Source organism: Alexandromys fortis, unplaced genomic scaffold (assembly GCF_014885135.2).
Source record: "Alexandromys fortis isolate MF-2015 unplaced genomic scaffold, M_Fortis_MF-2015_v1.1 scaffold_176, whole genome shotgun sequence".
Taxonomy (NCBI): domain Eukaryota; kingdom Metazoa; phylum Chordata; class Mammalia; order Rodentia; family Cricetidae; genus Alexandromys; species Alexandromys fortis.
This window is the reverse complement of record NW_026068070.1, coordinates 298,208-311,092: the sequence shown is the minus strand read 5'-3', so window position 1 is coordinate 311,092 and position 12,885 is coordinate 298,208. Positions and strand designations below refer to the sequence as shown.

Genomic DNA, 12,885 nt, shown 5'->3' with positions numbered 1-12,885 from the left:
ATTTTTTACGGTTCTTTTATACAGCTTAGTATAGAACTCTCATTGCTACTGAGGTGAAGGCCATTCCTTTGTTTTTTCATAGTCCTTAACTTCATAAAAGGGTACCCTTCCCACACAGTCCATCAAGATATACAAAGAGGGATAGCCTTAGGGATGACTTATCCCAACTCATCAATATTTTGCGGTGGCCCCAGGACAGTCTTTTAATGGTCAATGAGCAGTGTCTTTTATAAAGGAAACAACAGAAGTGTTTCCTTAAGAGAGACTCAGACTAAAATGGATTTACAGTGGTATTAACACCTACTAACCACTAGGAGGTGCTGGACTAGTCTGAATTCATCTCTAGCACCAAAGGCAAGAGCTGAGTGTTGCAAAGAACCACTACAATAATTTTAGAACAGACATGCTCACAGAATAGGGGTATTAATCACTATCCTTTTTGCCTACCAACATAAGCATTTAAAATTATAAGAGCACAGACGATGAACAAATATTTTAAAATTCTTTTATTTCAGAATTGCTGTAATGTACAGACATCATAAAAAAACACACATATACTGGATATTTTCCATGACATAAGAGCTGGAAATAAAGTTTAAGGGCAATTAGGAGAACTGAAATTGTCCCACAGATGTCTGAGGATAGCTCCTCCTTAAATGTCCTTGATCACCTCCTCCAGTTCTTCCTTTGTGAACATGTGGAAATTCTGACCAGGCTGCACCGTGGCTAGCTGCGGAGAAATAGAAAGGGGTTAGTAAGTAAGCTGAGTCGGGCTACTTGCTGATGGCCCTAGCTTGGTCAGAAGTGTTGGTGAGGCAGCTGTTTATTAGGAACTAAGGGATCTGCTGTCCTGGGGTATCCTTTACAGGCGCAGCAGGTCCCTAAAATAACTCTGACTCCCAAATAAAAATTCTCATTGACCAATTTTTCTATTTTGAGGTTAATCCACCACATAACAGTTATGCAAACTGACATCACTGTTACCTCTTAAAGTTACTTCAGTAAGCATTACAAAAGCAAAAACAACATAGTACACAGAGCCGGGCCCTGCAGTGGTGGCGCACACCTTTAATCCCAGCACTCAGGAGGCACAGGCAGGCAGATCTCTGTGAGTTTGAAGCCAGCCTGGTTTACAGAGTGAGTTCTAAGACAGCCAGGGCTACATAGGGAAACCCTGTCTCAAAGCACACTCCCCCCCTCAAAAAAAAAAAAAAAAAGCAAACAAAAAACAAAACACAGAGCTAGTACATTTGCTTTCAGCTAGATTCCTTTAGGGGTAAATAACATTTGTGTGTATGTGTGCGTGTTTGTGTGTATGTATGTATGTATATAGTGGTTATTTTTCATTATATATGAATATATAATTGTTTTTAAAAAGATTTCTTTAATGTATTTTATGAGCATGAGTGCTCTGTCTGCAGGCACGACTGCAAGCCGGAAGAGGACATCGGATCCCATTATAGATGAATGTGAGCTGAAAATTTAACTCAGGACCTTTGGAGGAGCAGTCAGTGCTCTTAACTGCTGAGTCATCTCTCTAGCCCCTAGGAGTGTCTTTAAAGTCCGGCCCAGCCCACAAAGATAGTTCAGGAAGTGAAGACACCTGTCACCCAAGTCTGACTGCCTGAGTATGATCCTCAGATCCCGCTGTGGAAGGACAGACTGACTCTTTAAAAATTTTTCTCTAAGCTCATAGAAATACCACAGTATGTATGTATGCCTGCCCTACACACACTACACATAGAAAATAAAGTACGTGTGCTCATACATGCATGCGCGTGCACGTGTGCACAAACACACACACTTGAATGTAAAAATCAAACTTAGGGTCCAGCATGCCCTAGACAAGCGTCCTAACACTGGGCTATATTCCCAGCCCCAAAGAAATATATTTATGGCACATTTGTAAACTTCCATAATGAACTTGTGTGATATTGGATTACTTGTCCAGCCTGTGTCTTCTCTATTTCCTCACCTGTAAAATGGAAACACTAAATATCCGTAGAGTAGCAGTGAAGATTAAATGTTAATCCATGCAAAGTATTTAGGATGTTAAAACAATTGTTAGCAATGATTCTTTGTTAAGATATTTTCTCTACAGCTGTTCTGTGGCAAAGGGGGTTTTGTTTAAGGGGAGAATGAAGAGCATCCAGCAGCACTGCAAGAGGAAATCATCTTGGGTACCAGTAAACCCGCAGCTGGCAGTGCCAACACCTCCAACCAAAAGAAACACTACCTTAAAGATTTAAGAGACAGCACAGAACCCCAAGATGGGGGAAACCCTGACAAACAGGTGTTAGTTCACATCGGTCTCAGATGGCTAAAGATTTATTTGTTTTTTCAAGTTTACGCTAATATGTGTGGGCCTGCATGATTTTATGGGCACGTGTGGGAGCTTGTGGAAGCCAGAAGCAGGTGTCAGGTCACCTGAAGCTGGCGTTACAGGCAGCTGTGTGCCATCACACGGGTTCTGGGAAACAGTCCGTGCTCTTAACTGCCCGGGCCCCTTCCCGGGCCCCTGTGCTTGTTTTAAATGTCATCTTTTCCATACTGTCTTCTTACATTTTAAAACTGTACACAGTGTATGTTGTATGTGTGAACATGTGTGTTCACATGCAGGTACATGTGTACATGGAGACCAGAGGACAAACTTGGCTGTTGTTCCTTGGGTGCTGTCTACCTTGTTTTTTTTTTTTTTAAAGATTTATTTATTTATTATGTATACAACATTCCTTCCTTCCATGTATGTTTGTATGCCAGAAGAGGGCACCAGATCTCATCACAGATGGTTGTGAGCCACCATGTGGTTGCTGGGAACTGAACTCAGGACCTTTGGAGGAGCAGGCAATGCTCTTAACCACTGAGCCATCTCTCCAGCCCCTGTCTACCTTGTTTTTGTTCAGATACGAACTCTACTTGCCTGGGAATTCACCAAGTAAGCTGGCTGCCTGATGAGCCCCAGGGAGTCGCCTATCTTTGCCTCCTAAACATTGAGATTACAAGCACATACATACCTTCATGCCTGGCATTTTTACATGGATTCTGAAGATCAAACTCAGATCTCTGTAAGCATTGTACTGACTAAACTATCTCCCAACCCCACTCTACAGCATTTAGAAATAGGATTAATTAAAAGTTAGCAGACAAAACTAGCACAGTCTAGTTCTATCGTTATTATTCTTTTTAAATAAGTAAAATTCGGGAGGGGGGGAAGACATCTAACAATCTGATCTGGGAAAAGATAAAAATAAATGCCTTCACCACAAAGCCTGTCTAGTAGATTCTTCCAAAAGATATCTCCAATTACAGAAATGTCTGAAGAACTTCAATTTTATTTTACTAATACATATTAAGCAATGTATTCTAGTCCAGACAGCCTATAAATGAATTCTAAGATTAGGGTACTATAACTATAACTAGAATTCCCACTTCTCTTAAGGTATCTTTACTTCTGCAATATCAGTGAGAACAGACATGCAGTATCAGTAAAAGGAATCAAGACTACTAGGATAGTTCTGTGAGGTCACTCATGTCCCAGGGGTAATCCTCCCAAAAGCTTACAGGAGCTAAAAACAGAAACTTGGCAAACTTTGAATAAAAAGATCCTATAGAACCAGGAGGGAAATGAAAACTAACAGGTTTTGAACCCTGCACTTCCTTCAGGAAGTTACTCATCACTAGGCAAGTAAAAATAACCCATATAATTCACATAATGATATGCATTTACATAATGAATAAGACGTTTTATTATTTCACTCAACTCTTATAAAACCTCCATGAGGAAGGTGCACAGATGTCTTCTCTCTTTATCAATAATCCATGTATATACTAGAGGTGCTAGCAAACAGGACTTGAGCTAAAAGTCCTGCTCCTCACTTCCTAAAGACACCAGAGACTCTCAATGTCACCCGACGTTAGAACAGTGCTGAGTGTTTGGAAGGCCCAGAGGTTCAGGGAGGAGTCAAGGAAAAGGACACTTTTGAGTTGTGTATTAACTGGACAATGAAGGAGAGGAAGTACAGGCTGGATGTGCAAATGCATACAAACATGAATACAATATTTGCAAAATGAGGTAATTCTGTAAGGACAGGTGGAATGGAGGATGAGATGAAGAGGACACTGGCTCACATCTCATGCAGAGTTATATTGTAGCAGTTTAAAAATCTAGAGCCTTAGCTGTGGTGGAACGCACCTATATAAACTCAGCACTAGGTTGAGTCAGGTGACTCAGTGGCTGAGTATATCCTGAACTATACAGAGAATTCCAGGACAGCCTGACCCACCTAGTAAGACCCTATTAAAAACAAACAAAACAAAAAATTTAGAACGTAAAAAAAAAAAGACCTGGGTACAAATCTCAACATAATCATTCACCAGTCATTAAGTAGGCAAAGCTCCAGACTCTGGGAGGGTCTAGAGTGCCTCACTATACAGCATTAGAGACTAGGAGAGGAGGTCAAAGTCTTCTAGGCTTCTGCTGTGAATGACAAGTATACTGGCTGTTCTTATCAACCAGGATGAGAAATATTGGAAGGGGAAGCAGTATTTCTGGAAAGATAGTGTTTAATTTAGGACTGTTGAGCAGGGTGACAGCATTAGACGGTCAGCTGAGAGCTCTAGAGCTGTCAGGAAATACTGACAAGCAGGAGTTACCACAGCAAGGGGCAGTCTTGAGAACTAAAAAGCAGAAATAAATGGTAATGACTAAGGAATGAGTAAGGAGACATAGATACTGAATATAGCTTCTGTTTGGAAAAATAGACTTAGCAATACAGTTATATAGCAGGCTCAAGGAATATCCCACAGCAGTAAAATCTAAGTCAACTGACAAGCCAGGTGCATGTCAACAAGCTGAGTCAAAGTACCCACTTGTATGAAATTCTACAATGCAATACAAACCTACAGTTCTAAGAGACTACAATGGGGCTAGAGGGAACTTGGGAGAGGAGGATAAAAATGTTTGTATTGACCATGGTGGCAGATACAGAGTTATAGTTGTCAAAGGTCAATGAATTCCATACCTAAATGGGTTGATGTTACTGTGTATAACTTATACAGAAAAGTAGATTTCTTTAAAAGACAGGACACACATTAAGTGGAAGATGTTTTTGTTGTTTTTAGAGACAGGGTCTCACTATTGTCCTGTCCTACACAGACTGGACTGGTCTGGACTCCTGCATCATTCCTGTTTCTGCCCCAAGTACTGGGATTACAGGTATATACCACCATGCCCCACTTGTCTGTTTTGCTTTGATAGTCTTGCTATGTGGCCCAGGTTAGCTGGGAACTCAAGCATTGTCTCCAAAGGCTGAAGTTACAGGTGTGTGCTACCACCTTTTTCTTTAAATTTGTCTTTTCGCAGAAGGAGCATCTTGTAGAAGGGATGGATACAAGTGCCAACTGAAAACCTGACCAAGAGGGAAGAAAGGCTTGAGAGCTATACCTCTCACAATGGCTGGGGTAACTTCGGCCATCAGAATCGGAGGAGCATTTGAAGCTCTAAGTCTTGGGCCTCTTTTCCAAAGACTCTCAGGCTGAGAGCTGCAGTAAGAGCCCTGCTGCAGTGAAAGAGCAAGAAGACTGAGAGTTGGAGGTCACTGTGCTCACTGAGCCCAGACACCATACTGAAGGAACTAGGAGTATCTCTGTAGTGAAACTTGAACCAATCAAGTCCGAGAGCCTTGACTGAAACCAAGACTACATATGAATTTGCTGAGGTGCCGAGACTCACTCCTCCAGGACCAGAGACTATCAGAAAGGGCTGACATCTCCCCGAAGGGTCAACATCATCAGTAGTTACTCTGCCACACATCTCTGAGACTGCCGAGAGGAATAATTTTAAAATGCCTGTTAAGGTAAAAGTTGGGGTTGCAGAGATGGCTGAGTGACTAAGAGCGCTGACTGTTCTTCCAGAGGATCCGGGTTTAATGCCCAGCACCCACATAGCAGCTCATAACTGTCTGCAACTGCAGTTCCAGGAGATCTGATACCTTCACACCAATGCACACAAAATAAATCAGTGAAAATAATTTTTTTTTTTAAAAGTGAAAGTCGCCAAGGAACCCTACAGCAGTAAAGAGACTACTGACACCGCCAGGCGAACTTCAGAACCAGTGCTGAGTCAATGAAGGCACAAAGCAGCACGTGTTATACAACTCCACTGACATGAGATTCTAGGGTGTAACTTCAGGGTATTTCCCACTGGAAACACAGTAAAGCTCCTTTCTACTTCTGCTCAAAGATAAGCCAGGTCCCTACAATTCCTTGGGACTCTGCTTTCTAGTACCCACCTTTGCCCCTTTTGTGGCAGCCTCTGAAACCAACAAGATGCCAGGGCTCTCCATGCTTGCCTTTAGCTAACCAATCATCCACCAGGGATTAACCCCACCACTCCACCCAGACACCCTGGTTGGTGCTGGTTTGATTTAATACTGACTTGTGATTTATAGCATCAGATATAATAGTGCTTTTCAAGCTTCTTTAAAAACAGAAATAGCCCCATATTATATGTTCTGTATCTCGGGATAACCTCTCCTCTAGCCTGAGCCAGTACTTAAGCGTAGTCCAGCATCTTCCCCATCCTTCCTATCTGAAATGTCTTGTTCTTCAGTAGTCCCCATTCTCCTTCATCTCAGCTGCGTTCACCCACTCGGCAAACGACCTAACAATTCCTAGGCAAACACAGGACGTCTCTCCCTGTTTACTTAAGCCGACACGTGCACTCATCATGACCTCCTTTTCTCCTGTCTACTGTGAACGTCCTAAGTAAGAACATCCAGAACTTGACCTGTGGTCCCCAGTCTTGATTATTTGCCAGCCCTCTATTCCACAACCCAGCAAAAGGAAAAAAGAAAAAGAATTCCCGCTTGAGTTTTACTTTTTACAATGCTGAGGAGAGAACACTGTGTTAGGCAAGCGCTCTACTGCTGAGCTGCACCCATGGCCCCAACCCTTTGATCTGCTGCATATGCTATAATTCCCTTTCCTGGGATGTATTTTGCCTCCCTCCTCCAGGATGCTTGCCTACTCTCGTCACAAGTTACCGAGAAATCTGTTCTTACAGCATTCAGAAGTTCCACCCACACCCTAATTATCTGTGTATCCCTTATACTGCACAGCACACTGCTTAGCTAGGGATTGGATTTCTTATGTTCTTTGCCTGCATCCAGCATACTACCTAAAACAAAGCTGGGGTCCCATATATCAGGGTCTCAAGAACAATGCTGAATTAATTTTATTTTTTGAAACACTGTTATCTGTGCTGTTTTCACCTTTTTACAGCTTTCTCTACATTAATTTTTTTCTTGTTTCTTCAATGCTGCTTTTTGCTAATGTTAATGGGTCATAAGAAAGAACCCTGTTTTTCCTTCACTCTTAAATTCACTGTACTCTGGATCCCACTGTGACCTCATTAATGCTGATTATTACTCAAATGAAATCAATGACCTAAAAACAGTGCACGCAGAATGACTTCCTTGATCTACCCAGCCTTCACCAGTGGAAGCAATAGCACTGTCAAGTCACAGCAGAGCAGGAAGGTACCTCTATGTTCGTGGCGTTCAGCTTTTCCTCCATTACTTGTTTGAGAATGATGAGCGAAGACTTGATGGCTTCTTTCAGTGTCATAGACTTAAAGAGAGTGAGATGAGCTGTTAGTGAACACATCCCTTCCTTCAGCCCTCTCCCCTCCTCAGAAGAAGCGGCTTTGCCAATATTAATAAACTTTACATCGTATTATACATTATATAATAATATAAATATTCAAGTATATGACAAGTAGAATATACTGATTCAGAAGAAAAATGTCTTACTTTGTGCTGCTAACTCACACATAGCAAATGATCATTGAGAAAGAGAGAAAGGCCACACATCTCTAGTGTACACTTGAATTCCTTGATTTAGAAGATAACATAACCTGGGCAATATTCTAACAATGCCCAATTCACCTAAAAAGGAAATCCAATGATTCAGAAAATCCAGTTTTCATTTTATTTTACCTGTGTTAGGGTTCCTATTGCTGTGATAAACACCATGACCAAAAGCAACTTAGGAAGGAAAGGGTTTGTTTCCCTTAGAGCTCTTAGGCCCCACTTTATGACCGAGGGAGGTCAAGGCAGAGAAAGAAGCAAAGGCTGTGGGGGAGTGCTGCTTACTGCTTCTTCCTCCTGCCTTGTTTGGTTTGCTTTCTTTGGGTTTGTTTGTTTTTGTTTTGTTTTTCAAGACGGGGTTTCTCTGTAGCTTTGGAGCCTGTAGTGGAACTAGCTCTTGGAGACCAGGCTGGTCTCGAACTCACAGAGATCCACCTGCCTCTGCCTCCCAAGTGCTGGGATTAAAGGTGTGCACCACCACCACCTGTCGGTTTGATTTTTTTAGAGACCCCAGAAACACCTGCAGAGAGATGGCACTACCACAGTGAGCTGGACCCACCCACACCAATCACTAGATCAAGAAAATGTCCTATAGATTTGCCTACAGGCCAATCTGATGAGGTACTCTCTCAACTGAATTTCCGCTTCCCACATGGCTCTAACTTGTGTCAGGCTGATACACATAAAGTTAAATGAATAAATAAGAGGCACCAACTAGGACACCGACCACACCTCATGTCCTCCACATCCAACATCTGTACTACTGCCAATGGCATTTTATTGTGATTTGTTTTGCAGCACTGAGCTGGTGCTACAGGTCTGTGGCAACCCTATGGTGAACAAGTTTACTGGGGACATTTTTCTAAAAGCATAAGATTACTTTGTGTCTCTGTGCTATTTCTGACTAATTGTCACAATAGTTTGAACTTCAATTTTTTGTTTGTTTGCTTTTTTGAGACAGGGTCTCTGTGTAGCCCTGGTTGTTCTGAAACTTCCTCTGTAGACCAGGCTGGCCTCAAACTCAAGAGATCCACCTGCCTCTGCGTGCTGGAATTAAAGGCGTACACCTCCACCACCTGGCTTAACTTCAATATTATCTATCACCCTTCCCCCCTCTTTTCTTTTGTGTGTGAATGTTCATGTGTGTGCAGAGTCATGAGAGGCAGGGTTGAACGTGCATGCATGTGGATGGAGGTCGGAAGACAACCTTAGATGTTATTCTTCAGATACCTTTAAAAGTGGTTGAAACCAATCTCTCACTGGCCTGGAATTCACGAGAATGCTAGGCTGCCTAGCAAGTGACCCCCAGTGATCCACCTGTCTTTGCCTCCGGAGCATTGGGAATACAAGCCTGTGTGCTACAGGATCTGGCTGTCCTCCCCCTTTTAATGATATGTGTCTCTGTGTGGGTATACACACGAGAGCAGGGGCCCACAGAAAGGGTGCCAGATCCCCTGGAGCTGGAGTTACAGGGAGCTGTGAGTCACCTGTCCAGTCCCCTGTAACAGCAGTGTGTTCTCTAACCACTGACACGTCTCTCCAGCATTGCTGGCTTTTATTAATGAGGATTCTGGGTACCATGCTTACAAAAGAAGCACTTTACTAAGGAATATAGCAAGTCACCTTTGATACTGTTGCTGTAACTGCTCTGGGGTGCCACCAGTCTCACAGGCAATGCTAACGCTAACAAATGTAGCAGCTGTCTGACGGTGCTACAGTCCATCTACTCTGGGGCTTCTCTATATTCCAAGACACAATAACACTAAAATGAGGTCAATTCATAACTGTAATGACTTCCAAGGATACCAGTAAAGGGAAGAGACACATGCCCTTTTTTAAACCAAAAACTCACAGTGGTAAAGCTTAGAGTTGATCAAAGTTTGAGTTGGGCTGAAAGCTAGCCCTCTTGTGCTGAACAGGTAAGCAAGCTGGGAAGAGAAAGGAAAAGCCCTCTTTAAAAATTATTTTATTTGTGTGTGTAGGTACCCACAGGAGTCAGAAAAGGATGTTAGATCCCTTAGAGCTGGTGTTACTGGCATTTGTGAGCCACCAAATATAGGTACTGGGATCTGATAGAGCAGTAAGTACTCTTAACTGCTGAGCGCCATCTTTCTAGGCCCAAGAGGAAATTCAAAGTGCTACAAGTGCTACTCCAGTGAACATGTGACTGGTAAGAAAGTAGAACAGTCTGGGTATGGTGGTGCACGCCCTTAATCCCAATACTCATGAGGCAGAGGCAGGCGGCTCTTTGCAGAGCTTGAGGCCATACTGGACTACTCGAGTTCCAGGCCAGCCCCCATGGATGGTTACACAGTAAGACCCTGTCAAAGAGAAAAGAACGAGAAATTAAGATGGGCTGGAGAGACAGCTTAGTGATTAGGAGCATTTATTGCTTTTATAGCAGCCCTGGGCTCACTTCCCAGCACCCACATGATGGCTTACAATCATGTACAACTCTAGTCCTATGGGACATGACACCTTTTTCTGGCCTCCAAGGGTACTGCATGTACGTGGTACACAGACATACAGGTAAGACAACGATACACACAAAATAAAATCTTAGAGTCGGGGCTAGAAAGTTGGCTCAGAGGTTAAGAGCACTGGCTGCTCTTTTAAAGGTTCTGAATTCAATTCCCAGAACCCACATGGTGGCTCACAGCCCTCTATAATGTGATCTGATTCCCTCTTCTAGTATGTAGGCAAACATGCAGACAGAATACTGTATACATAATAAATAAATCTTTAAAAGAAAAAAGGAAGAAAGAAGAAAAGTCAAACAGCTTTTTAAGAGCTGGTATGAAGTTTTAGTGACTGAACAATCAAACCAGTTACAACATTCCTTTAGACCAAAGGCTACTCCACAGCAAAGCTCTAACTTCTTCATCTCAACAAAAGCTGAGGCGAGGAAGCTGCAGGAGAAAAGCTAGAAGCCAGCAGAGGTTGGTTCATGTGGCTTAAGAAAAACCGGCCTTTGGCCAAGAGCAGGTGGTGCACACCTTTAATCCAGTGCTCAGGAGGCAGACACAGGCGGATCTCTGTGAGTTCTCGTAACAGCAGATAAATCAAGTGACATCCAGGCTGCAGGGCTTTCGTTTCTAGAATCAGGGACTGAGCTCACAGCCTCATATATGCTGGACAAGTGTTCTCCCAGGGAGCTGTCTTCCCGGCCCCCTCTCCCCTTTTTATATTACATACGCTTAGCTGATGAAGCACAACAACAGCCTGAACACTGATCCCAGTTTGGAAAGAAAATTCTGTGGGGAGACACTATTACACACCATCATATGCTACAGCAAATCTTTCATGAAGGTAACAGTTAATTGATGCCATGAACTCTCTTGTATCCCTTAAGAAAGTGTCACGGTCACCCCAACCTCAGCGCCATGGGAAAAGAATTAAAAAATAAAATAAAAAGTCTCTGCTAAAGGCTCAGATGATTACTATCATTTTTAGCAATAAAAAATTGTGGTTAAACTATGAAATCTTTCAAAGACATAATGGTACTGCACTGTGGTGGTTTAAATGAGAAACGCTCCCCACGGGCTTTAGTATTTGAGTACTTGGTCTCCAGTTAGAGGTACTATTTGGGGAGGTTTAGGGAAATATTTGCTGGAGCAAGTATTCACTGGGGGCAGTCTTTGAGAGCTTAAAGCCTCACCCTGTTTCCAGTTTCCTCTCCCTGCCTCTTGCACTGAGGATGTGAGTTCTCCTCCTCACTCCTCACAGGTGCTGCTGTGCCTGCCACCTGCTGCTATGCCTCTCCATCACGATGGACTCTTATCCCTCTGGAATTAAGCCCAAATAAATTCTTCCCTCTATAAATCGCCATGGTCATAATGTTCTACATAGCAAAGGAAAAGTAACAAAATCAGAGGATACAGTATAATGTAGCCCTAACTTTTGTATAGACTCATCTCTATACCAAACCCAAAAATACCTTTTAAGCATCCCTACATCAGGTGTTGATGTGAGCAAATATCCTTATGAGAGCCACCCAGGGATATGCATGGTAGCCTTCAACCATATCCATGAGTCACAAAACCCCAAGCCTTCCCATTCCAGAAATAAAGTAGCAGGTGCTCACTTGTCTTAATATCCACACTAGGCATTATCACTGCTAAATGAAGCTGTGAAGAGAGAGGACAACACTGCCTGGTCTATACAGCGAACACTGGGACAACACAGAGAGATCCTGTCTCCAAAACTAAAAAGCTCAGTGGCTTCACTTCCAGCACAGACTCACAACAACTGGAAGGCAAGCTGTATTAATTTCATTCATGAAAAGTACAAGAACAGACAAAACTACACCGGTAAATACAGTTGCAAATGAGGAAAAAGATTAATAAGTAGATAGTTTTGCTAGAAAAATAGTGTTTGATGTCTTGCTTTAGGTTGTGAATCCAAGGTGACTGTCAAAACTTAGAACAAAACTCTTCAGGCCTATAGTTTTAATTACAGAGAAGTTATAAGATTACAGAGACTTATAAAATGACAGTGAAATTGATAACAATGGTTGATTACCTTGTGGTAAACTTCTTGCAAGGAGCTCTGGGCACCCTCTGAAGCAGAGCCGATTGCTCGAGCATCGCACTGTACAAAGGTCCCAGATGGGTCCATATGGAACCTGAAAAGGACAACAATGCTGTAGAGGGAAGCATTCCATGCCACAAATGCCTCGATGACAGAAGTCTGAGCATCTCACCCTGCAGCCAGGACACACTACTCAAGTATTGAGGCATAGTTCCTAAAACTTTTTGTTTTGAGAAAATAGTTCTTTTTAAAGGTCCTTACTACTGATATATGCATCTGCACACACAGAAATGCCACAATGAGACCCACTTTGTGTGCTAATCAAAAAATTCACTTAAAATAATATTTTATTTTAAAAAAGAAAATGTTAAGAAAATCTCTAGCAACTCAATGGACCACATTACAGCCTTTACAGGAGTCTTTGTTTGTGTTGGTTTGTTTGTTTTTGCTTTGTTTCTTTGTTTTGGGGTTTTCTTTTACATTTTGT

General features: G+C 42.4%; 1 protein-coding gene across 2 annotated transcripts in view; it reads right to left on the bottom strand.

Moving 5' to 3' along the window:
- Positions 1–491: 491 nt before the first annotated feature.
- The window catches only part of Psma5 (proteasome 20S subunit alpha 5), a 28,472-nt gene continuing 16,078 nt past the window's right edge, over positions 492–12,885 (bottom strand). Inside the window, exons 7-9 of one of the 2 annotated variants that reach the window (XM_050120940.1) lie at positions 12,390–12,492; positions 7,543–7,629; positions 492–730 (exon numbers count right to left, since the gene is read on the bottom strand). In XM_050120940.1, the coding sequence (XP_049976897.1) occupies positions 653–730; positions 7,543–7,629; positions 12,390–12,492 (268 nt within the window). In that variant the 3' untranslated portion in view covers positions 492–652. The other variant, XM_050120939.1, reaches the window with a different exon arrangement.